At 33.8% G+C, this 27,166-nt stretch overlaps 2 protein-coding genes and 1 non-coding gene across 8 annotated transcripts in view; all 3 read left to right on the top strand.

Moving 5' to 3' along the window:
* The window catches only part of SPAST (spastin), a 46,170-nt gene extending 38,102 nt beyond the window's left edge, over positions 1 to 8,068 (top strand). For both annotated transcript variants that reach the window (XM_039887456.1, XM_039887454.1), the window contains exons 16-17: positions 1,813 to 1,853; positions 6,676 to 8,068. In XM_039887456.1, coding sequence (XP_039743390.1) covers positions 1,813 to 1,853; positions 6,676 to 6,798 — 164 coding nt within the window. In that variant the 3' untranslated portion in view covers positions 6,799 to 8,068. The remainder of the gene's footprint in view (positions 1 to 1,812; positions 1,854 to 6,675) is intronic.
* LOC120622327 (5S ribosomal RNA) lies at positions 2,910 to 3,028 on the top strand. Its single transcript, XR_005658470.1, has one exon. It is a non-coding gene; the product is annotated as a 5S ribosomal RNA (ribosomal RNA).
* A 5,596-nt stretch (positions 8,069 to 13,664) lies between the features above and the next one.
* Positions 13,665 to 27,166, top strand: part of SLC30A6 (solute carrier family 30 member 6) — a 29,876-nt gene continuing 16,374 nt past the window's right edge. Inside the window, exons 1-5 of one of the 5 annotated variants that reach the window (XM_039887457.1) lie at positions 13,665 to 13,769; positions 17,506 to 17,592; positions 22,022 to 22,106; positions 22,751 to 22,793; positions 23,827 to 23,892. In XM_039887457.1, coding sequence (XP_039743391.1) covers positions 13,767 to 13,769; positions 17,506 to 17,592; positions 22,022 to 22,106; positions 22,751 to 22,793; positions 23,827 to 23,892 — 284 coding nt within the window. In that variant the 5' untranslated portion in view covers positions 13,665 to 13,766. Of the gene's footprint in view, positions 13,770 to 15,089; positions 15,109 to 17,505; positions 17,593 to 20,005; positions 20,074 to 22,021; positions 22,107 to 22,750; positions 22,794 to 23,826; positions 23,893 to 26,355; positions 26,477 to 27,166 lie in introns of those variants that run through there. The other 4 variants (XM_039887458.1, XM_039887459.1, XM_039887460.1 and 1 more) reach the window with 4 other exon arrangements.

The raw sequence follows: 27,166 nt of genomic DNA, 5'->3' as shown, positions 1-27,166 counted from the left end.
TTATCAGTGGGAAATTTGATACAAAGTAATTTCTAGGGTTAGCAAACTTTTCTGTAAAGTACCTTATAATAAATATTTTAGGCTTGTGGGCCACATATGCTCTTTATTTCATATATATATATTTTTTAACCAAAAAAACCCCACAAAAGTGTGAAACCATTTTCAGTTCACAAACCATGTAAAGACAGCCCATACATCAGTGGACCATGACCCCTGTTGTAGGCAACAAGTTTCACTTTATATTAGCTAAGCAGAAGAAAATTCAAATAAAAAGAAAACTTTTTTTAAGCAAGCAAAAAAAAATAAGGGAAAATGTTCCTAACTTTTTTTGGCTCTTTTCATTTCAGTGTTCAAATATCACTTGAAATTTGTGTGTCTAAGGGAACTTATATAAGTTCATACATTTATTATATATTAACTTTTGAGGAATTGCAAAATATATCATTCATTGTTTTGTTTTGATTCAAGGTAATTTGTTGATTCTGAAATACCACAATTGATCAGTTAGGTTAGATTAGATTAAACTCACTGTGGTATTCACTTTAGAGTAGATATTCTAAGCTACTTGTCCACAGCCAGCATAAACAGTAGATGGGTGATGCTCTCAGGTACACATCATTACTGGCTATGACAATAAAAAAGAACATGGAACATGCAACTTTCAGTATACATCTCCTACAGTGAAACGGTACTGATTAAGAACTGCTGCTTTGGAGATTAATAAATGTAACTTTGAGAATACAGAAACTCTAGGTAACAGATTTTAGTCAGACTTTCTTGCTAAACAATGAAGTATTGTTTAGATAGTGGACTCAAAAACAATAACTAATGCATAAATCATTTGTATTTTTTTACTTTATTAGCATTTATTTGATGTTAAATTTACTCCTGGGCCATAAGTTTTTGTTTCTTCAGTTTCCTCTGGGATATCTTTTTCTTCAGTGCAACCTGGTTTAGGAACAATCTGCTCTTTTTCAGTGAGGATCATCTCTATGTGGCAGGGAGAGCTCTGTAGGGGTTAATCTGCCCTGAGTTCTGTAAATTCTGTGCTGCATCTTGGGCGCTTTGTTCACTTGGATGTGCTCAATGACCAGAGAATCCACATCTAAACCTTAAGTTCAGTATTATCCTCCTCATTTTTAAACATGAGCAGCAAAAATTCAGCACTCTTTTTGGGCCACCAAACCTGCATCCAGCCCCACTGTTTGGCCTGGGCACACTAACTACACCATTGTAACGACAGAATGGTACACATTGCTTCTGTTAAGTGACATCCTTCAGATACTTGGTGGTTTTTCAGATGTGCATACCCTCAATGGCCTGGGCAGTTTCACGAGTGTTCTTCAAGTGAACACAAAGATTTGAACCTATTGATTTGCATGATTTTGTAGGGTTTTCTGGGTCAGGTGAATAGCGGACCATTTTCAGAGGTCACCTCAGGACACTTATGGAAGAGTTTATTTATATCTTTTAGAATATTTTAGCTATTTTCTGAAGCAGACACAAATTGTTAGATTAAAAAAAATAAGCTAATGCCTTTTGTAAAGAACAAATTAAGTTTACTTTTAAGTTTACTCTCAAATTTGTAAAAATCTATTGTTCTTGGGAAATATGCAAGGAAATCAAATATTTTCCAATTACTCCTAAGAAGGAATAGTATTCTTAGCACTTATAAATTATATGTGCTCTTAATGTATGTCTCTTTTAATATAATGATTTATGTTGAGCACATACTTTTAGATCATTATACTTAGTTTTGTTCTTTAGCTAAACTTCAAAAATTTTTAAGTGGCTGACTTTTATATTTTACAGAACTAAAACCAGAACAAGTGAAGAATATGTCTGCCAGTGAGGTATACTATTTTATAATTATTTTTTCTTTGTTTTGGTCTTCTATGTTGTAAGACAGATCTTTTGTCTGGATTTTGTAGTTTATGTGATTAGAAACTAGAAAAAAAAACTTTCAAAATATAGAAGCCTATCAAATTACAATCTCATGGTGTTCATTGGTAATGGACAAAAAATATACACAGTCATTAAGTCATTATAGGAAATTATAGGAAATGAAGATTTTATTCATTATGAAAATAACTTGTAACAGATTAACCCCTCGATGTTCTATTTTGTTAGTTTTCAATACTGTTTTCTTCCTTATAAAAGCAATACAATTACTTTTGTACTGTAATTTATTAAATTTTCTTAAGATGGTAGGTCCTCTTATAAGATGCTGAAGCATTTCTTTTGAAAAAAATTGCCTATAAAATATAAAATTGGATATGTGGAATGAACATAACTATGTGAGCACACTTTTAAAATCAGCCTGCATTATATCTGTAACTTATCTGTGAGATATTTTTTTACCACCCAAGTTTCAACAGCTGTTGAGGAGACACTGAACTCTTAACATAGAGAATGAGTGTATTTGAGTTCATTTTGGCAGTGTTTTTTCTTCAGACTTCTAAGTAAACTTGATTTTGTCTTCAGGCATCTTGTGCATGGTGGTTAATCAGCTACATTACTAAGAAAGCCCTCACACTTCTTGTAAGCACTCTTCCATTTTAACAATCTAGTTTACCTAAAGTGTATTTGACATGAATAAAGCTTAGGAATAGAGAATTCCACATACCCACCTTGGTGTTTAACTACTATTACCTTAAAAATTCACCTTTAGAGTATAAATTCCAAGTCCCTTTTATCTGATTCATAATTTTAATTCCACATTTTTCTAATTTTTTTTAATGTATCAGTGCTATACAATTTGTGTTCCCAAAGTGTCTTACGGGTTTTTTAAAAATAGTTTAAGTATAATTTATTAATGATATCCTATAAATATATATGCATATATATTTTTAATGTTCTTATACTCAGCATAAACCTAATAGTACTTTTCTACCTAAAAAGTAAGCACCGTCTATGGCCATGCCACCCTTAACGTGCCCGATCCCATCTGATCTTGGAAGCTAAGCAGGGTCGGGCCAGGTTAGTACTTGGATGGGAGACCACCTAGGAAGACCAGGGGCTGTAGGCGTTTAAAAAAAAAAAAGCACCGTGCATGAATTATTTCCTCTCCACACACCACTCCTGACTTGGATCCAGTACAGGTAAACTTAATAACTCATATACTCTGGCCCCCTAGTTTAAAGTTAAAGAAAGGCTCATTATGTGACATTTTAGGCCTTTGTGTTTGTCCCTTGGAAAGACTGAATATAGAATAAAGGAACTAATCAAGGCAATAATGAGATAAAACCACCAACTGGCAAATAAATTTCAGTAAGAAGCAGTCTACAAATTCTCAGTTGACTTAACAGGCAAAACCCACTCACCTCCATATCTGCCAGTATTCTTCATTCTGTCTCAAGCTCCTAGGCCATGGCATTTACTGTGATGATTCATTGGGAAGGCCCCTTGCTTATACCTATAAATGGAATGCTTTGATACACTTTTATTAACATCTTGTAATATTTTTATGAAAGGAAGTAGGTGGCTACTTAGGGAATAGCAGAAATTCTTAGGAATCTGTCCATTGTGTCATGAGATAAGAGACCTGTTTTCCATTGATAGTGGCTCTTTTGTGTATGTTTTACTCATCCTGAGAATATACATACAACAAAACTTAAAACATTTTCTTCACGGAACAAAGTCCACCTAAATATTGTTCCTTTTTTATTTGAAGAGTAAAGATGTTTTGAGTCTATATTCTTTTTTTAGTAACTTTTCTATTCTCATTAATATAAAACAAGGTATTTATGTTGCAGTAGGTATATATTGCTGTATAACAAAAATTTAGCAGCTTAAAATGACATATTTTCTCAGAGTCAAGCAGCTGGGCACAGCTTAGCTGAGTCCTCTGCTTCAAGCTCTCTCAGAGGGCTGCAATCAAGCTGTTAGCCCAGGGTCTATTACCAAGCTGGAGTCAAGATGTTGGCTGGGCTATAGTCATTGTAAGGTTCAGCTGGGGAAAGATCTGCTTCTAAGCTCATTCACATGATTCTTTGCCAGAATCACTTCCTCATGGGTTATTGGACTGAGAGCCTCAGTTTTCTCTGGCTATTAGCTGAAGGCTGCTTTTACTTCCTTGCCACATAGGCCTCTCCAACATAGTAGTTTGCTTCATCAAAGCAAGCAAGCCAGGAAGATAGTGCTAGCAAGGTGGAAGTCATAGTCTTTATATAACCTAATCCTAGAAATGACATCTCATCACTTTTGCTGTATTCTGTTCTTAGGTCCACTCCACACTCAGAGGGGAAGGAACTACACAAGGGCACATATAACAAGGCGGGAATCATTAGGAGACATGTTAGAAGATGCTCAACACATCTGTAAATCAATTATAATTTTTTTTAATTTTTAAAGGGTCATAGTTGGCTAGTGAAATGTTTTTATATTAAGACGAGACCTTTCAACACTACCGTAGAACTTTGGAAAGCATTCTTGCTTTCTAAGAGCAAGGTAGATCTTGAATTTACCTACTCCAGGACATGTTAGCAACTCTATAGGAACCCTGGTTCATTTTAATGAATAATATTAAGATTAGTATAGAAATGCATACTGCTTTGTACTGGTGTTAAGCCCACTCCAATGACAAGAGCCTGAAAATACACATATTTTTAAAATATCATTAATTCATTCTGATAGAGTACATTTCAGTACTATAATGTAACATATCTACTTGATTTTTTTAATCCCACACCTAAAAATGTAATTGTATCCAGTATTTTAAAACTATATAAGCCATAATTTAAATTTCAGATAGCAATACTAAAAGCTTAAAACTTCAGAATGAATTACAAGAAATAACATTACTGCTACCATCCTGTAATTATGTATAGTCAGGTTACATTGTTATAATATTTAGTTCTGCTGTATATTTTTATCCAGTTTAAATTTACTTTAATGGTTTTAATGTTAATTTGGTAGTAGCTTTTAGCTGTCAGTTCTGACTTATGAGTTAATATTTATAAAGCACTTAAAACAGTCTGGCATTAGTGAACAATGTATGTGTCCATTAAATAATTTTAAAATACATAAATACTCAATAATGGCATTTTATTACAGAGAGTAAGGAAATTTATTCTGTCAGTCCTATTTATGATGAGAGGGAAATACAAGTACTTTGGTTTCTAAAATTGTATACAAGAATTTTGTTCAGTCATTATTTGGTACAACTTTAATAACTAAGGGTATTGTCAGGTACTGTTGTATATACATAAATTGGGTGAGATATACACAGTTTGTCTTTTATAGTTTAAAAGAATAGAAAGTCAACTAATTGTGTTGGAATTCTGTGTTTTTAAGAAGGTAGTATTGGAAATTGGTGATTATAAATTTAGGATATAATGTACTTTGTTTTTAAAGCACACAATTTGTATCCAATTTAACTTTAACTTTATTAATTTTTTATTTTAATAAGACATCTTTGCATTTTATTTTTCCTCTTTGCTGAACTGGCTACAGGTTACTTATTCCTGTTGTATACATTAGTCTCTTACTAGCTTTAAATTACCATATATAAATTTCATATGTATACATATACCAACTATACACTTAAATTAGAATTTCATCAAAAGCTTTTAAAACCTTAATTTCTATAACAAATTTTATTCAGGAATATTGTAGATAACACCCACATTACATTCATCATTATTTTACACTTTGGGCTTAAGGAAGAGCCAATGTGTGTTTTGCAGTTAAATAAGAAACAAGTAGGGCTTATTATGGTGATCAATATATCCTTTCTGACTGAGATTTTTCAGATTAGGCTGCAAGTAACAAGTGTAGGTGATTTTCTTCTGTGCTTTTGGAGATATTAAGAGAGGATGTGAAGTAAGAGACGGGGTTTTATAAGAGTAATAAGACTATAGATAAATGTCATTTGTTGAAATTTTGTCTCAAATTCTCCTTTAACTTCTTATTTTGGGGCAAAATAATACATGTATCTACTAGTGACAATTTTTAATACTGGTCATTTTGTGCTAAACTCCATTTTGCCCTTTAAATATCCTTAGGTAAATATATTTATTCAGCATTGTTTTATTCTACATGCTTAAAAACAATTACAATGTCAGTAAATAAGACCAAATATATATGAAAAATCATTATAAGCAATATTGATATTAGGAAATTTCAGATACAAGCATCCTACATGTTGTAGTTAAAGATAACATTTTTTTAAAAGTCCCATGTACTGCTTATAAACCCCTCTTTCCTTTCTAATAAATCTAGCATGAATTTTTGCTAGGGTATGTAGTGAGTGAGACTTGAGAATTCAGAATTCCATGAAACTACACAGAAAAAAAGGTTGGAGATAAGGAGTGGTTGTATATCTGAATGGTGGAACTGTGAGTGATTCTTTTTCTGTTTGTGTATATTTTGTCAAATTTTCTATAATGAGCGTTTTCTTATTTTTATAATGGGAAAATATTATGCTTTAAAATGTTAATACCTAAGAAACTAAACACAAGTAATAAAATGTATATTGGTATAGCATTTTTGTAAGATTTTTTTATGTAACAACCTTGCCTAATATATAAAATAAGATGATTGGCATGATTTTCTAAGAATACTTCTATATATATTTATAACATTAATAAACAGCATCATTACTTTAATCCATTATTGGGTTAACTACTGTATGTGTTCATCATTTGTATTGTCATGTGCTTTTTTAAAATCTAGATGAGAAATATTCGATTATCTGACTTCACTGAATCCTTGAAAAAGATAAAACGCAGTGTGAGCCCTCAAACCTTAGAAGCATACATACGTTGGAACAAGGACTTTGGAGATACCACCGTTTAAGAAAATACCTTTGTAAGCCTGCAGAACATTTTACTTTCCAAGAGAGAAACACACCATCTTCAGTGAATAGTTATCAGCTACAGAAACCTAGCCTAAGTTTACAGGACTTATCAGAGTTATAATTATTTGTGCATCCCAAGAGATGAACCATAAAACAAATTTAAATAAAATATACAATGCAAATGGAATATTTTGTTTAAGGCCTTCTTGCCTTGATGGTCGTGGTTATCACAATGGGCACTGTAAGTTAGAGCACAGCAAAAACTGATTCTGGTCTTCTTTACCAATATAATCATGTAAATAATCTGTATATTGTGTTGCAGACGAAAGTATTCCAGAGACAGTAAATGGTAGATGACACAAGAGCTGTCGGTTGTCTTCTGACGTCATTTCCTAAAATAGTAATTTTTCCTATTTTTCTTTCCTACTGTTGTCTTTACTATGGATGATTAGAATGCCAAACACTCTAAGCTTCTTTTTTCCCCCTTTTCTTTTTACAAATCGTGTGCCAAATGAAACTTTTTTCTGTGTAATAATAATAGGAAAAAGGATTTTGAAAGTTTTTTCTGGATAAATCTACAGACATTAAACAATTATGTTCTTTTTACTTTTTATTTTTCTAGTACCTTTCTACCAAACATTTAGAAAGCAATTGATAGCAACAAAACATCTATATAATAGGAGTTTGGAAGTTTTGAGTCACTCTGTCATACAACATGTAGATCAATCCTCATGTGACCTGCAGTATTTTTTTTTAAAATATGTTTGTCATAAATCTATTATAGACTGTTAACTTATTCCTAATGGAATTTATTTTCTGCTAGAATTATTCTAATATTTAAGAAAACCTGTTTTAACAGCTATAAAAGTTGTCCCTGTGCAAGAGAAGGGAAATTTACTGGGAGCTAAGGCATTTCTAATTTATTGCTTATTTCTTACTGTTTACAGGATAATGATAAGCCAGTGGATCTACCATCTTTTATTCTTTATAGTTATTAATCCCTTCAATGAAACTTTAAAAATTTACTGGATTTTTATACATTGCATACATTTTATAGGTTTCTTGTGCTCACTTTGTTAACAAAAAAGTTTGTCTGTTAATCTGCCTTTGTTCCTTCAAAATGTACAGTAATTATGTTTCTTGTTTGTATAAGTATGCCTGGATTTTTATTTAAAAAGTGTCATTGTAGGAAATAGAGACTCATATCATGGCCTTTTAAATATTGTAATAAAGGCAAATGGATATTTGCCCTTAGTTTACTGGTTAAAAGTTTGTTTACAGATATTTTCTTTGGTGCTTTTATGTAAAATGTGGGTGGAAAGAATAATTTTGTAGCAGTAACAAAGACTTTTCATTTAGGAAAAATATCTTTGGTCTTGAGAGGATGAATTAAAGTTAAAACCTTGCCTCTGTTAGGTAAGAATTATATAATCAAGACATATGTTCTTAATTTTACTTTGCTCAAGATTTATCTAAATATACAAGATGTATGATTTTTTAACATCATATGGGGTCTATAGACATAACTTAAATCATGTCTCTTCTAATCATGACTTTAGAACTCCATGGATAATAAAAATGAGGGTTGAGATAAATAGAAAAAAATTTTAAGCCAGAACCATGCATATTTTATGTCATGAGTAGTATCTTTTTTAAAGTCTCAAACATTAAAGCATCAATTATAAAATACTCCTAGTCAAAATGATGAAATAAACTTGATGACAAGAATTAGGAACATCCCAAATTAAAACATTTTCAATAAGGCTCATAAAATTGTATTTTGTATTTTCATTTAGACAAGGATTAATGTTATTGCTGCTTGGATAACTGATTAGGTCTATTACTTCAAACTCAACTTTCAAAATATAATCTTTAATATCATAATTCTATCTGCAATATTACTTCAAACTCAACTTTCAAAATATAATCTTTAATATAATTCTATCTGCAATAATTTAAAGTTTTTAAATAACAAAGATTTCAAATGTTAAAAGGTGTAAAAGTTAATATTGTCATAAACATTGAGTAAGAAAATTATATTATTATATGAATGTCCATCCATGTATAGAAGTTATTTTAATTTGCTGATCAAGACTGAAGTTGAGCTTAGCGCTAGAGAACTATTTTCTATGTCTTACTATGACCAACTTTTAAGCAGTGTTTCTTTCCTAGAAAGGCCATGAAAATAGTATGATGATATAGTAGGAGGTGTAAGGGATTGATCTGGTCTTTATCAATAAAGATAGAAATTGCTGAGGTATTTCAAATTAATATTAGATTGCAAGCTTTTAGATTTTGCATTGAGCTCTATGTCATTATTACTTCCTAAAAAGTAATGCTTAAAATTAAATTTTAGTGTGCTCTTCATGTTAATATGGCAGAGTTTTGTAAACAAAATTAAATCTTATTGATATACTGAACTCTAAGCCAAGGGAAAGAATCGATACTATCTTTTCAAGGTTTCTTAAGGGTAAAAGCTTATTCTAAAACAGTTCGCCCATTGAGGTGATCATATCTCTGACTTGAAAATATGCTTTGTGCTTGGGAAGAATTGGAAAAAAAGCAGAAGCTAGAATTCTAATTTAAGTAAATATACAGGAGTCTTTATAATGTAAAATTCTTTATATTTTGTACAAAAAGTAATTTTTTTTGGTAGAATGAATCATTTAGATTTTTTTGGACTCTGAGCCAAAGGATTTTCCTTTAAATGCTTGTCTCAATTTGAATCTGGTCTTTTGTACTTTTCTTCAGAAGAAATGAATTAAAAAGTTCAGTTGCATAAAGTGAGTTTTATCCTAATGAGTTGGAAATAAATTATAAACTTTATTTTGTTTTTAACTTTTTAATTTGAAACGTTTTGAGATTTCAGAGGTTGCAGATTGGTAACTGAAGGAGTAGCTTGTATTGGACTAACTTTCTTGCCAATAGCAATTATAAACTCTGAACAAAATGTAAAAATGATTAGAAGCCTGTAGAGAGCAATGAAAAAAGGCGGAAATTGCACAAAATCATATACTAGAAGAAATCCACATTCACTAGCTTTTACCCTGAGGGCAATTTCCAGATTGTGCAGTGTGCTTGGAAATAGAATTCAAGCAGAATGGGATAGTCTTGCTGGTCTGAGGAGTCATTTGGGGCTTCCAGAACAGCTGGAAATTAGGAGGGAAATCTTGAAAAGGAGAGAGCTTCACAGATATAAGCCCCCAAATCCGCCTACAAATTCTTTTCAAATTTGTACCTATGCAGTGTGATATTCAGAAGAATCCAGCATAAAGCAATAAATGAAGTCTAAAGAACTGTGCAAAGGTAGCAATTGCTGGGGGAATACAGAGTTTGAAATTCAAATTCCACTAACGGGTTTGCATTTCAGGTTTCCCGTTGAAACCCAAAAAGGGCCATGCCTTAGGAGGAAGGACAACATCCTGGAACTCAGGGCTGTACTTTAGGACTATGGGCAAAATGGAAAGAAACTCAGTCGCAAACCTTAAAATCAAGCTTTCACAGCATTAAGGTTATCCATCAGTAATTTAACAGCTAGCCAGAACAAAACTCAACAGTCTTTAGAAGACAGAATCCAGAGTCTTTACAACATATCCACAAAGCCCATTAGGCAATAAACAATTACTAAGCATGAAAAGAAATTATATGAACCATAATCAATAGAAAATATGTAGAAGCAGATGCACAGATGAGCTACATATTGGAATTAACAAAAAATTAAAACATCTTTAAAATAGGGGAGGGGGGAGGTGAATAGAGTAAGGGGGGTCAAATATGTGGTGACAGCTTAGAGAGGTAAACGGCGTAAATATATATGCCTTGGTATTAAAATGTACAGCTGAAACTTACTGGATTTCATTAACCAATGTCACTATAAAAAATAAAATAGGTTAAAGAATTTATGGGGGGAAAAAAGATGAAGGATGAACTAATTGGGATTCTCAGCAAAGAACTAGAAACTAAAAACCAAACAAAGTCTGGTGATGAAAAATAAAAATCCAAAATGAAACAGTATCTGAAATTTAAAAATTCCTGGGATGGGCTTAACAGTAAACTGGACACAGCAGAAGAAAGAAAACTGGAATACAGCCAAAACAATTATCAAACTGAAGCACAGAGAAGAACAGCAGAGGGTTGAGACCTGTGGAACAATATCAGTCAACATACCTGTAATTTGAGGTCCAGAAGGAGAAGAGAATGGGGCAAAAGAAAAATTTGAAACAGTAATGCCTGAAAATGTCCCCAAATTGTTGTAAGCTAGTGACTTAGAGGTTTAAGAAGTTCATTGAACCCCAAGCAGAATAAGTACAACAAAGATCACATCTGGGTACATCATATTGCCAAAAGAAGAAAAAACAGCAAAATAATCTTAAAAGCAGCCAGGGAGGGGAAATGACATTACATTCAAAAAGTGAAAGTGATGGCTAATTTCATCAGAAAGAACCATCTTCCAGGGAATGATGGAATGACATTGTTAAAGTATAAAAATTAAAAGTTAACCTAACATTCCATAGTCAAAATGTTCAGGCAAAGTAAAAGCTGTTCCAGATGAACAAAAACTAGTAAGAGAATATGTCGCTAGCACAGTGATATAGAAAATGTTTAAAGATAAAGTTCTTTAGGCTGTCAGAAAATGATCCTCAATGGGAACCTGTATCTCATGGAAGGAATTAACTTTGGAAATGATATGTCAGTAAATATGAAAGATTTTTTTCTTAATTTCTCTAAATATTGATTTTTTTTAACACGTATTGATATGTAGAAGTAAAATAGTGAACAAAAATTGTACAAAGAACGAGAAAGCAGTAAATGGAATTATATTGAAATAAGGTTACTGTACACAAAGTGGTATAGTATTAACATAAAGTAGATAAGGATACATATTTGTAAACTCACCCAGCAAAGGGAAAAAGGGTAGAGGGAAAAGTCCAGAGGAAATCAAGCACCACCTTCCAGTAGAATCACACAGGGTGCACTTAATTCCTCTAGTATCAAGTTATGAGAACATGTGTGGAAGTGTTAGGCCTGTGTTAGGGAATGGTGGGAAACTAACCCCAAATCCCGGTTCCCAGATGCCAGTCAAGGGCCAACCTTGCAAGTAGACCTTTCTACAGATAGTCTCAGGCCTATTTCACAGTGGTTCAAAACAGTCACAGTGGGGAGAGTGAGCATATGGTGGCCCAAAGTGGGGTGTCAGAGACCAAGTGGGATGAGGAGGGTATCTACAATGATGGGCAGCTTGTTACGGGGTGTTAGGGACAGAGTGATGAAGTTATTCACATGGTGAGCAGGGACGACCTGGAATAACGACTAAGTGCTCAAGCAGAGAGAGGAAAGTGTCTGTGGGGGACAAGGTGGGTGGAAGGTGTCAGGAAAGATTGCACACTGGTTACCTACAGGAGACCTGATCAAATAAGTCAATATATTAACAATAGTGGAGACATTTCTCACTGTCAGAAAGCTGTGAATTATGAATACAGAAAGGTTATAAATACAAGAGTTAATAAAGAAAGGGCAAGAACTCAAGTGAAACCTGTGGGGTTGGGTTGGAATTGGATTTAAGAGTATGAATTCATAATTTTAGAGAAAAAGAAATATAAATGTAAATATGTGTGTGTGTATCCACATGCGTGTATTCCCTAGTTTTCTCCATTGAGAGACCTGGGAGCAGTTATACTCCCAAAAGCGACGACCACACACAACACCCATGTCTTATCTTCCAAATTCTCCACTCTTAGTCTGTTAAAGCTGCCACATTTCTAGGTGTTTTTTGAAGCAGCACCTCACTTCTTGATATCAAAATCTTAGTCTATTTGGGCTGCCCTAGCAAAAATACCAGACTGGGTGACTTAAATAACAAATTTCATAGTTCTGGAAGGTAGACAAATCAAAAGATCAAGGTGCTGGCCTATTTGGTTTCTTGTGAGAGCGTTCATGGGCTTGCAAGCAGCCACCTTCTTGCTGTGTCCTCACATGACAGCAAGTTCTCTGGTATCTCTTATAAAGGCACTAATCCCATCATGAGGATTCCACCCTTATGACCTCATCTAACCCTAATTATCTCCCAAGGATCCATGTCCAAATACCATCACATTGGGGTGTGAGGCTTCAACATATGAATTTTAGGAGGACATATTCAGTTTATAACATCCATTATAAGGAACCAGGGCTCCTTGGTGAAATGGTCAATTCCAGGATTGGGGCACAGAATACGTTTGATGAACCTGTAATATCTGGTACCAAGAAAGAGGGAAATATTCAAAGACTGATGAGTACGGACAAATTTATACATCAAAATTAACCATAGTAATGGATTATAACCCATCACATAAAATTAAAAAAAACATGAGCCAGTGTAAATGTCCAAATAAACAGAACAATTTGAAAGTGTGAAGAATATTTACATGGTTTCAAAATACATCCCACAAAATATTAATTAGAAAGAAGGAGTTACTTTGTAGTGGAAAAAACTGGCAAATGCCACCTTAATCTAGTGTTGAAAGTTATCATTAATGGGCCAAATTTCACATAATACGGTTAATGAGGAAAATGCAATAATCACTTTTGTAATATTCCTGTCAAAGATGCATACCCCGAAATTACTCCATGAGCAATCTATAAAATAACTGGCATGTAATCTTCAAAAGTGACAAGGTCATACTATCATATATTGAAAGAGATTAAACAGAATAAGCTAAATGCAACCTGTGGTTTAGAACTGGTTCCTTCCGTGCTCTTAACACGCTACCTACTCCTCCGAAGGCTCAGCGGCGCTCTAGCCACTGCTTTCGCCTCTATAGAACGCAGGGGCGGCCGCCAAGGTGAGGCAGGAACGGACGACCGGGGCACGCACTTCCGCCTCAGCGTTGCTTGCAGCCAATACGCCTCTGACGCCCCACCCCTTCCGCTCCCGGGAAAAACCAGCTTCCCAGAGCGTCTTCCGGCTGGGGCTGTGCAGCTCCTTATCATGGTGAGTTGGCGGAGGGAATGAGGGAAATTGTCGTAGGTGATACCCGCTACTTTCTCTCATCTTGAAGCGGCCTTGAAATGCCTCATTTGCCAAGAGGTGGGGTCGTCGAGTCTTGCTCGGGTACCCCGAAAGAAGCGGTTGGCGTCCAAAAGATTTCCCCAGAGCTCTGATTCCCCCTCGCTCCTTCACTCTGTTCTTTTGCCGCCTGTGATTCCGGGCCGGCTCCAGGCCGAGCTTTCCGCTCCGGCGAGTTTATGGCTTCCCCATGGCGAGATTTACTCTATATAGAAATAAGTATTGCAGGCGTCAGCGACTAAAGCACCAACAGAAGATCTAAAAACAAGTGCACAGCACCATCAACCGTAACAGAGATGCTTACTGCAGTGACCCTAACGCTGGCACAAATAAAGAGGATTATCAATAGGGTATTGAGACGGACACTCCCATGTATAACTTGATTTTATTGAATGCCAGACCGATACAGCAGAGCAGGTAGGCCAGACTTGTTGAGCAAGGCAAGGTGTTGGTCAAACATCTTATTGCAGCTTTTTTCTGCGATTGTAGATCCCAGTATATCTTACGGTTTTGGGGATATGACGTTAAATCTAAATTTTGTTAGAGGAATTCGTTATTTATGCCTGTAGAAATCAAGTATGTACTCTGAATTTTATCTAAAGATAATCAGTTGATTGTGATTTCAGAGTCAAAAGAGGTACAGACCATTTTATTAGAAAAATTCATGGATCTCTTGTGGGTAGCCTACATTGAAAAAGACCACGTTTCTGTGCCTAAGCCATTGTCACTCTGCTCAGTTTTTTCCTTGAATGGTCAAAAACAAATGTCATATTCACATACTCTTTCTGTAATCCCTGCTTTACACACAGAAAATGGGTATGAGTTTGCTTTTTCTTTTCTTTTTTTTTCCCTGACCAAATACCTCCCAGCTATGTTCTTCAGAACATTCACCACTGTGTAGCCATAGTTAAATTTCTAAAATTTGACCTCTCTCTTGCTTAAAAAGCTTCAATTTTTTTTTTCTATAGCCTTCAAGATTAAGTCCTGTTTATCATGGCATACAAAGCCATCCGTAGTCAAGCTTCTTTTTCTTTACACATATGTACATCCATATTCCAGCCACAGTGAACAGCTTGCATATCATGCTCTAAGAATTAGGCTTTTACACCTTACTTGTATATGCTGTTCTTTCAGCCAGAATCGTTCTCCATCTCCTAACCCCATCCTTATCAGTGCAACCCTTACTTGTTCTTTAGTTTATGAGCCTTTCTGCCACGTCTCAAGATCCATTTAAGTGCCTCCTTTATGTTCCTATGATAACTTGGTGAGTCCCCATTATTATTTATTAAGAATATGCTTTGTGCAAAGCACAGTGCTATCTCAGAAAATTTAAAGGAAATATAGCCTTTGTCATTAGAGAAGTTACTAAAAAATTAACTTACAATGCAGGATGACAATATGAAGGCTATCCCATGGTTAACTACAAAATAAATGGCATAGAAAACACTATAGTTTGGAATAATCCAGGAAGACTTCATGTAGGAAGTGAAATATACACTTGAGTACTTCGTGCATTACTCTAATAACCTAGTATGTGTTACTCTCAGATGAGGAAACAGGCCAAGTAACTTGCTAAATGTTATAAGGCTGTTAGAGCTTGGGTTAGGCAAGTTTGACCTTTTCACTCTAGAGTGATATGAACATGAAATACAGGCTAGTTTAGTTGGACTTGAAGATTCCTATCTGGAGCAAGAAATAAAACGAAAGAAACAGGCTAAGTCATTTGAATTACAGATTATAAAATTTGGACTTTATCCTGATAACTATGGAGAGCCTATATAATTTTGGAAAGAATGCCGTGAACGTTAGGATTTTTGTCTTTTTTTCCAATATCAGAATGACATCAGAAATGGCCCTTTGCCTTTTAAAAATCCTTTATTGTCTTAACTTGAAACTTAATATAACTTAAATAAGGTGGATTGAAGTTGGAAGATATCCACTGATAACAGTAATCAGAATTATTTTGGGGACCAAAATACCCACATGTAATTCTTTTAAGAACAGAGTATACTCATTAATATTGATATTAGCATCTCAAAGGAAAATAGAATATTGTTCCTTTTCAACTGAATTGGCTGAGAGCCTTATGGATTACACATGCACTGGTCCTTATTTGGATGCCAAAGTTAGTAACACTTTTTTCTGATGCTTTATTTTTACATTTTAAAGTATTTTTCACTTTATTACTTTTTTATTATGGAACATTTCAAACGTACACAAAAGTAGAATATATAATGAGCTCCTGTGTAGCCATCACTTGGCCTCAACAACGATCAACATTCTGCTATGTTTCTTATGCCAGTTTTCTGGAGCTCAGCCTTATTTTCTGCCTTTCCTGAGTCTCAACGCAACTAATAACATGTCTAAGCTTTGAAGAAATGAACTATGCCTTTTTATAACTACTGAGATTTCCTAGATGCTAACTGTAAGAAAATCATGCCTCTGCTTGAATTGATCTGAGAGTTTTTCACATTTTCAGTCTTAATACCCAGTTCTGTTGCTTTCTATTTGAGTCAAAATGGCCAACTTTAGTGAGGTAGAAATGTAGGATGATTGTTACGGTGATTGTGACCTTTACCATCTAGGAAAATATTTTGTTAAAACCCAAATATTTAAGTACATGGCACTTAGCAATCGTTATTATGTATGACCAATGAAAATTATGAAGGATTTTTTTTCCCTGGAAATAATTACTTTGCTTTTGAAATAAATTTTTTTTTCAGTTTATCTTTCCAAAGTTGTTGTTTGTCCGTCTGTTTTTAAAGTATTATATTCTCAGCATGAAAGTATATAGTAAAATTGGTCACTTTTTCTTCATAACTTCTTGGTTTTATGTCCTACTAAGAAAAGGCTTCTCCAATTCCAAGATTATAAATTATACATTGATAGTTTAAGTACTCTCTAGTTTTAATTTTAAAGTAATAAGAAATTATGGTATGGAGTACAGTGAGGATCCAACTTTACCATTTTTCAAACACCATTTATTGAATAACTCATTTTTCCCACTGATGTTGGATACTGCTGTAATCATAAGCTAATTTTTCATATGTGCTTGAACTCTCCTTTACGCTAAGGCTTTTGGCTTCCTGATCTTGAGTAGCAAATCCCACTCTGGTCATCACTCCGTCCCTTCTACCATTGGTAATCCCACTGCCAGACCCTTTCTCTGCTGGCCTCATACCATGTCCTGGCAGGAGCTACGGAAGCTACCTGGGATGTTCAATACTTTGAATGCCTAAGAGGGAACCTCAGAGGTTTTACTTTAGTAATAGTTGCCAAGCCTTTCATGTATAAAGCTTTGATAAAATAAATTTTAATATTTTCTTTCCAGTAGAGCTATTTAACAAACTTTGCTTTTCTGGTTCAAAATTGCCTTATCCATTTAAAAATAAAAGAGTGTGGCCTGGAGCTAAAATGCCTAGGTTTGAATTTCTGCTCAGTTATTTACTAACATTGTGCCCTTGGAAAACTTACTAAGAATTTTTTTCACCTCATAGGATTATTGATATGAAATAAATAAGTACATGTAAAGTGTCTAGAATAAGTATTTGGCATGCATTGAGCATTCAGTGAATGTTGTTATTACTGTATCACTTTACAAGAATTATGGAGATGATTAGATATTTAAATGCTGATTTGTATATTTTTGTTTGTTTTAAAGGGGACAATTCATCTTTTTCGAAAACCACAGAGATCTTTTTTTGGCAAGTTATTACAGGAATTTAGACTGGTAGCAGCTGACCGAAGGGTAAGTTATTTTTATTTCTTAATCCTAATTTTAATTATTGCACAAACATAACATTGAGAAAAGATAGTTTTTAAGGCAAATAGAAATCACTCTAGATCCCACCACACTGTTTTCATTTTTTTATGTTGGATAAGTAATTTTTTAATGAATAGTTACAGTACTTTGGTGTATAGTAGTTTTGCTTGGGAGGAAGTGAAGCTTCAGTTTTCTAATGCTAAAGAGTTTTCAGGAAAATTTGTTTTGTGACTGCCTTATGTTATTAATTAAAAAAATAAATGGATGTAGTCTGAAGCCATGTTTTCTTATTTTTAATGTAATGCAGGAAAAATATGCTTTGAGATTGTAAATAAAAAGAAATGTTTGCTACCCTTTTTGGTTACCAATGTAGACTTTCTAATTGTTCTGTTTTCATTGTACTCTGTATTGTCTAAATTATACTATAAGCTCACTGAGAGCAGTGACAATATCTGTTTTGCTTATCGTTTTTATAAAAGTACAGAATAAGCACCTAATAAATATTTGATGAATTTTAAATAAACCTAGCTTCAGTGGAACATAATAAGCAGTGCTAATGATACCGGCCATGTATTGTGATACTAGACTAGAGACTTCTTTGTTCTTTACCACTATATCTCCTGTTTCTAAAACCTTGGAATGTAGTTAGAAGTCAATAATTCTAGTATTTGGAAATGTTATTGTGCCCTGAATGTTAAACTTCAAGAACCAAAGGTAGGGAATTCATTTGCTTCTTGTGTGTCTAGTCCTTTGAGGGTGCTCTCTTGAGAACAGATAGATAGAGCTCTGTGATGTTGATGGGAGGCAACTGCACTGCAGAAGTAAACAGGAAATTGTTTAACAGTACATTTTATTGAGGCACAGTGTACCACAAATATGTAGTAGAAACAAAGTTAATGTAGGAATCCTGAATTGTGCAGATAATCTCAGTCATAATTTAAATCATAAGAGATGTACCTGGCTCATCTCTCTTCACTACTACCCCTTGTCTTAGTTCTTGATGATTTCATGTTTCATGTGGAAGATCCTTGTAACTCTCTTTCTTATTTCCTCATCAAAAATAATCTTGTCCTCCATTCCTCCCAGCTTTCTACTCCTATGTTCATACCGTAGACCTTATCACTTATAATAACTATATCCTCCCATTGTCTCAACTGCAAGCATTTCACTTATTAGTCACCATCTCTCGTCTCTCTAGTTCACTCCTTCTATTACCCCAACTCCAATGATTCTTCAGTCTTACCAGGACCTTCAGTCCATTAACTGCTATATTTTCACTATTTTTCATCTCCCTTATCCTCATTTGCTTACTTATCTAATTTATATTCTATCATTCATCATCATTTTCTCGCATATGCCTATAGCCTGAGAGAAACACAAAACGATGCTGATTGGTCTCACTTTAAATTCATCATCAAGTATGCCATTAATGCTGCTTATATCATATTTCCTTCATCCATTCAGTTTCCCATTTTCCTAAATGACTGTACCATACTATTTCCTTAAACTTACAAAACTAAATTCATCCTCACTCAGACCTTTTGATTTTGCTTCCTGTTTCACTAAAGGAAAAGAAGTAATCAGAAAAAAACTTGCACACCCTGTCATTAGAACATCTCCCAACCCTCTGCCTACCCTTCTATTTCTATAAGTGAACTGTCTGTTCTGCTATATAATGCCAGTTCCTCTACTTGTGGCCTCCTCAAGGACAGTGTTCCTATAATTGTTTCTTCTGTCTCGTGCATCCTTGGTCCTTTTGCATTATGCTCCTCTTTCTTGCATCATTCTTACATGATACATATTCTGCTCTCAGCTACCGATTCATTTCTTTACTTTCTTTTTTAGCAGAACTACTTAAAGAATTGCCTTTACTTTCTTTGTTCACTTTCTGTTCTCCCTTTCTCTGTTAGATACCAGTCTGGCTCTAGTCCCCATTAATCCACAGAAACAGTTTTTATAAGGTAACTAATAACCTCTGTGTTGCCAAAACCAATAGTCATCCCCATTTCCCATCTTTCTTGACCTTCAACAGCATTGACAAAAATCAGTCACTTTTTCCTTAAAGCACTTTATTCATTTGGACTCTAAAACACAACTCTTGGTTTTTTCCTACTTACTTGGCCATTATTTTTTAGTGTTCTTTGTTCTTCATCTTTCTAGGAGTTCCCAGGGCTTAGAGCTCCAGCCTCTCATTTCTGTTGATTACATGTAGGTAACACTTTCACCACCACACACTCATGACCCCATATTTATTTCTCAAGTTCTCCTCTACCTCCAGACTCCAATATATAATGAGTAGCCTTCTCAATATTTCCACTTGAATATCTAAAAGGCATCTCAAATTTAATATGGTCAAACCTATTACTTCCTCACTAAGTGGCTACTCTTATTCTTCCAGATGCTCAAGCCAGAAACCTTGGGAATCATTCTTAGACCTCTCTTTTCCTCAAATCTCACATTCATTTTGTAAGTAAGTCATGCTAGCTCTATCTTCCATATAATACCCAGAATCTGACTTTCCTAATACCTTCTTACCACCTACAAAGCCTCCATCATTTCTCACATGCATTATTATAGTCACATTCTAAATGGTCGTCATACTTCCATCCTTGTCCTTATATAGTATATTATACAGACAGAAGCCAGAATGATCTTTTAAAAATGAAAGCTATGTCACTTTCCATCTCATTTGGAATAAATCCATTCTTTTCCTATCATACAAGACACTACTTATATAACCTCAGACTCTCTCTTTCCTGTCTCGACTAGCTGTCCTTAGCCAGATACTCTTCTGTCTCAGGGCATTAGCACTGTGGTTCCCATTTTCTCCCAGATATCTGCATGCTTAGCATTTTTGCCTCAGATTTCTGGTCACATGTCACCTTACCAAAGAGGTCTTTTCTGACCATCTTATGTAGAAGAACAACTCTTTCATATCTCCCATATTGTGTTCTAACTGTATTCTGTTTTTTCTTCCTAGCATTTATCACCACTTGACTTTATGTATTTGCTTATTGTCTGTCACCCTATCTGGATTATAAGGTTCATGTTTTGTTCACTACTGTATCTCCAGTGCCTAGAATAATGTCTGTTATAAAATAAATATTCAAATATGTGTTGATTTAGCAGTAGAGCTACAGAGAGTATCATTTTCATATTACATGCTTTGTCCTCCTTTCCTGACTACTATTGAATCCTTGTCCTGACTAGACCCCATGTCCAGTCATTTCATAAATGTCTTTACTAGTATTAGAGTCCCTTGTTCCATTAATCTAGCATATCAGCTCTCAAGTCTATAACATCCCTACCTCATGTGCTTCTCTGGCTTTGCTTCTGGGTGTAGAGGAAGTTCCAGAATGGTGTCCACCATAAATTCATGCTGGTAATTCTTGCTCTCCTTTTTGATGATTCAATATTATATTCACTATAATAGCTATTCCACAAATTTTCTTCTGGATTTAAGTTTCCAGTCCTATTTTACCATATCCCTTAAATTTAGAAAATGGCCTTGCTTCTTTTATAGAGATTTATAGGCTATTAGCTCTGTGCTACTTCACTGTCACTTCTTTCTGCTTCTCATCCCTTCAGTCTTTTTTTTTATTCTCACTTTTTTCAAAGGTGTTCTTCCTTTCTAAACCTACACCTTTCATCTGCATTCTAAAACCATCTTTTCTCAATCCACATTTGATCTTTGCAGTTATATCTAATTTTAACACCTCCAAATAACTGCCTTTTCACTAATTTCTTTAATAGCTACTTTCAAACAAGCATAGGTCTCCCTTCTTTGTAGGGAGTAGAATGAAACAAAAATAAAAACACTTCACTTGATCTGTTCTTTATTTTTAGAATGCCTTTCCTCTTTCCTCTGATGACATCCTTGTATTTTCAAGGTGTATCTCAGGTCCTCCCTCTTCTATGAACTTCTAAACTATAGAAGTTCTTTCCCTCTTTTGTGATTCTATTTCATACAACGTATTTGGTAAGTAACCAAGTACTGTCTTTGGTGGGAGGGGTGACTTTATTTTGATATACTTTCAAATTTAGTTACAAGATTAGTGTATAAGGAACTCCTTTATGCCCTTTACTCAGATTCACCACTTGCTTACATTTTGCCCCATTTGCTCTGTCATTGTCTCTGTGTACACATTTATAGAGACAAAATGATACTTGAGTTTAAGTGTCAGAATTTATTTTATCTTGACTAATTCCCCTTCTAGAATTATTCTTTTAGATTTATATATTGTAAAACAATTTGGTTGATGAGAATTTTGATAAATTTAGAAAATGTGACACTTTTTTGGAAGAAAGTTGTACTTATTCCTTTGAATATCAAAAGTATGAATTACAGCAACTTCAGTAGACCCAGTGGAGTATATCAGCACTCTGCAAATAAGAATGATTTTCTTTTTCACAGTCCTGGAAGATACTGCTCTTTGGTGCCATAAACTTAACATGTACTGGCTTCCTTCTTATGTGGTGCAGCTCCACTAACAGCATAGGTATGTCGCCATTCTTCTTTTTCTGGAGTTAACTATTGGTTTCACTTGTATTTTTCTGATTTTAAATAAAAGTGTTTTTTCCTTTACACAGAATATATTATTCTGAAATATAACTCAAAAGATTTAAACGAAGTACTCTATTTGAAAAGTGCCTTGTAAACTATAAAGCTTGCTTTGATTTGTTAGGTATTATCTTTTTAAAGGAGCTATTATTTTTTAAAGAAAAACTTTAAATCTTTTTGAAAAACTGAGATTCCTTTTTAATGTGATAGATTAGTATTTCAGTTTATGCAGTTTATAAGTAGGAATTTTGAGTAAGATTTGATTTTTCTTGAAAGAGGAAATCTCTAATATGTTTATTATGTCTTGACTTCTTATATTTTTATGTACCATTATTATTATCTTGCTATTTAAAGAATACATAGTACTCAGATAACAGAAGAAGGTAAAAAATATTATTATAGGTCTTTTGAGCATATACTGTTCATTTTTCCTGATGGAGAAATCGGGTTCTAAAGTAAGCTTTTGTATAGCCAACTTGGGCTACATACATTTATCAAATTTACTATATAATTGCCCACATATGAGGTTACTCAGTGACTTATCTTTTTGGTAATGAATACCTTAATCAATGTGTTTTACAGCTTTAACTGCCTATACTTACCTGACCATTTTTGATCTATTTAGGTAAGTTTTTAAAAATCACCTGATGTTTTGAAGCTAATAAGGAATTTGTTGCACTGAATTTATGGTTTTCTTTGCTTGAAGGAGAATATTCTGAGCATGCGAAATAAGCAAAATTATCAACATAGAACTTATATACAAACAATAAGTTAACAGAAATACTGGAGGAAAATATTCCATTTACATAGCAACAAAAATGACAATATCCAGGCATTAGTTAGGTCAGAGGCTTCAGGTGCCTATCCATGAGGATTAGCTGTGGCTAGGGAGCAGAGTCATGTAAGAATGCACCAGTACTCACTTTAATTGTGTAGATAGGAAAAGAAATGAGGGACATTAATAGCTGAGAAGTGAGTAATTGTGAGCTAGGGAGACAACCTGTTGGCTCTCTGCTTACATGGGGCCTTTCATATTTCCGTATAAGGGTCGCAAAATACTTAAACATTAATATCTTCAAAATCTGTGCCATAGGAGTGTGTTATAAGGATATCTTTTCATCAATCACATAATTAAATCTACCTAATTGGTCTAAAACAATCTGAACTGAATTACCAGAATTTCACATGTAGTAAGTTGTTTTATGTGAATCTCCACCGTACTTAGAAAATGTACATAATTTTATCCCATCCAGAATGTTACTATTTAATTTAACTTTTAATAAAGATTAAAGTATATCAAAGTTAAAATTTATCATATATGCCTAGAACAAAATATATTATCATTATTATTACTGTGTCATTTTTTGCATGCTCAGTTACAGAAACCATTTAGGATGGATCTCTTACTGAGTAGAGAATCTATGGGTTTAGGTTCTGTTTAACTGACTTAATGATGTATCATAACTCAGTTCCTCAACATGTTAAATCTCATGCTCTAGGATGCTCATTATGAATAGATTACAAATTATTAGATAACTTATTAATTTAGTCTGTGTAAATACTGATAACTTTCAGCAGTTTAGGAATTCTAAAAACTTTTTATTCTGCATGTTCTAGCCATCGTTATAATACCAAAATTTATTTTTCTTTTTACATAGTTTAATGACATGTTTAATAAGTTACTGGGTAATGGTGAGGAAACCTAGCCCTGTCTATTCATTTGGGTAAGTTCAAATTATTTTATTTTCTACTAACTTATTGCTATTAAATAGTAGTCATATTTGGCAGTAATGAGCTAGCTAGAGTATTTCTAGAAAATAAATGGTACCTGCTTAGTGGAATGATGATCAAATGTGAAAGTAGATAGAAAAAGATCTTCTAAGAGGATTCTAATAAGAAACATGAATATTTAAATTTAAGTCATATTAAAATAAAATGTTCACATGAGGTTCTTTGCTATTTTATAAAACAAATATTAACATAAAATGTTCAAATTAAGTTCTTTAGTACTTTGGAAATCTCTTATGTTAGTTAAAGGAGGTACAGAGGATTTCCATGTAAAAGTATCTTCCAGATGGTAAAGTAAATATGATATATTTTAACATCAGTTTAGTGGTGGAGATGGATTTTTATTTTAAGACTGGATTTTTGAAAGCAATGGACCGATAGAATTTGAAATTTCTGTTTTTATAGTTTTAGAAATTACTGAAAGTTGGAAGATAATCTTTTATATTAGAGGTTTTTAAAAATATATATTAGAAAAATATAAGTCCTTTCAAATTCAAGGAAACAACTTGAAAGAATTTTACTTTGGTAAAGAAACTCTTGTACCAAACTTACCCTTCTTCACCATACCATTCACTGGGATTATATTCTTTTGAACAAAATCAGGATTTTTTTACTTAAACAATGGGACAGAGTAAACATAAAATGTTTATGTAAAATGAAGATATTTATAAGTGTCACTGAAATTTAATAGGGTTGGACTATTACTATAATAATCAGTTGTAAGATATAGATATCTGTATATGGAAATCTGTGACTGAGTCAAGGCTTTTGATTGTTAAGTGACAAAAATCCAACTCAGACTAGTTTGGGGAGAAAAATGGGGACTTTTGTCTTTATGTAACCAAAATGTAGAAAGACTCAGATACTTGGCATAGGGACTAGAACTCTTAGGACATTGTCTTTCTGTTACCTCTCAGGCTTGCTTCTTTCTGCATTTCAGGTTCAGTTTCTAAGATCACTTTACCATTCTGGAATGGTAGATAACTCCTAGCCAGACCTCAACTCATACCTTGTTAACTTCATCCTAGAAGACTCTTTCCCACTTCTAGTTCAAAAATGTATGAGAATGGACTGCTGATGGGTCCAGGTTGGAACAGATGTTAGTCTTTAAATCAGTTACTGTGGCCAGGAGACAAGGTCAAGTAAGGACATGACAGCTTCCATTTTGACTCATTGCTTAGCGTGAATGGAAAAGGAAGGAGCAATTGAACAATAAGATTAAGCATTCATTTGTATTCAGTCATGTAGCTTGAAGTATCTATATTTAATAATTCCAAAATCCAGTTCTTTGGCTCTGAGATCTCATTCAGATTACCTTTTTGACAGCTTCATAGAGATTGGCTTCAGTCTAGTTGGTGTCTTAAGCTTAGGCTAGAATCCTTTTTTTCTTACCCAAAAACCTGTTTCTCTGCAGTTTTTCCCATCTCAGTAAACATACTGTCATTAATTTGCTCAAAAAAATTCTAGGCATTATCCTTGATTATTTTCTCATTACTCACATCTATTCTTCAGCAGGTTATGTCAAGGTAACCTGAAAACACATCCAGAATCTGTTCCCATTCCTATTACTATCTCCACTATTACCATCCTATCCAAGGTACCTTCATTTCTTTCCTTAACCAATGACCATCATCCTAACTGGTCCCATGCTTTTGCTCTTGCCCCCTAATGTCCATTTCTCCATAAATCAGCCAGAACATTTTCCTTTTTAAACCTAAATCATACTGTTACTCTCTCCCTTAAAACCATCCAATTGGTTCCTATCATATTAGAATAGAATCCTCACTCTTTTCCCTAATTTTTAGAACCCTTATATGAACTGTGCCCTGCCTACTTTTTTTCTCTTATCACTCATATACCCTCTATACCACACTTTTTTTTTCTGTAATTTGAACACAACTAATTCATTCCTTCCTTAGGGACTTTGTACAAGCTATTCTCTGCTTGAAATACTCTTTACCTAATCTTTGCAAGATGCACTCCATCTTAAGATCACTAAATGCTAATGTCATTAAGTGACTAGGCCCAATCTAAAATAGATTCTAAAATAGATCTTGTTACATCAGATTAGTATAATTCTCTCTATAGAACTTACCAGAACTTTAGTTATTCCGTCTCCCTCTTTAAAATATAATTTCATGGTAGCAGGAACCGTATCTTGTTGTGTATTATATCTTTGCACACATTTGTTCCTGTAAAGCTATTTCATTGATATAAACATTTATTGAAAAAAATTCATCCTTCCCCTATGCTTTTATGTGCTACCTTTTTCATAAATCAGGTGACTATGTAGGTCTGGTTATGTATTCTCTTTTCTGTTCAATTTACTGTATTTGTCTGTCTTGCATTAGTACAGGCATACCTCGTTTTATTGCGCTTCGCTTTATTGCACTTCACAGATGTTGCATTTTATTCACAAATTGAAGGCAAGACTTCCTCCAGCAAAAAGATTACAGACTACTTTATTGAGATACTCACTATATTGAGGTGGTCTGGAACCAGATACGCAATATTTCCAAGGTATGCCTGTACTATACTCTGTTAGTTACTTTGAAATAAATCTTGATATCTCGTAGTCTAAATCGTCCAGCTTTGTTCTTCAGATTGTCTTTGCTTTCCTTCATCTTTTGCATTTCGATATACACTCTAATATCAGCATATCAATTTTACAAATAACATTGCTGCGTTTACAGGTTTTTTAATCTTTTATAACCCCCTTTTTTTACTTACATATTTTCATGTCAATAAATATGTTCTATGTATTTTTAATAATGCATAAGTTTCTATCGTTCCAACATTCTTCCTTTATAAGCAGCAATGCAATGAATATCCTTAATTATTTTATTATCTTTTCTGAAGATGATTATTTTCTTGAAAAATTTTAAGCACTTATACTTACAGTAAGTATTGAATGCCATAAACTATGTGTTGTGGGAAAAACTAAAATGATTAAGACAACAGCCCCTGACCTCCAACTGATAGTTTAGGTATTAAAAGGCATTCTCATATGATCATAATTATATGTATAAGTGTGAGACAGTATAATAAGTGGTTAAAATTATGAACTCTGAAGCCAGAGTACCCAAGTTCCAAAACCTGACTCCTCCACTTGTTAGTTATCTGACTCTAAACAGTTACTTTTCCTTTTTGTGTTTCAAGTTCCTTATCTCTCTCTTCTTTGGATAAAATAACCCTCATTAAGGGGTTGGG

The sequence above is a fragment of the Pteropus medius genome, unplaced genomic scaffold, assembly GCF_902729225.1.
Source record: "Pteropus medius unplaced genomic scaffold, Ma_sr-lr_union100, whole genome shotgun sequence".
Lineage (NCBI taxonomy): Eukaryota > Metazoa > Chordata > Mammalia > Chiroptera > Pteropodidae > Pteropus > Pteropus medius.
This window is presented reverse-complemented; position numbering and strand designations above follow the sequence as displayed.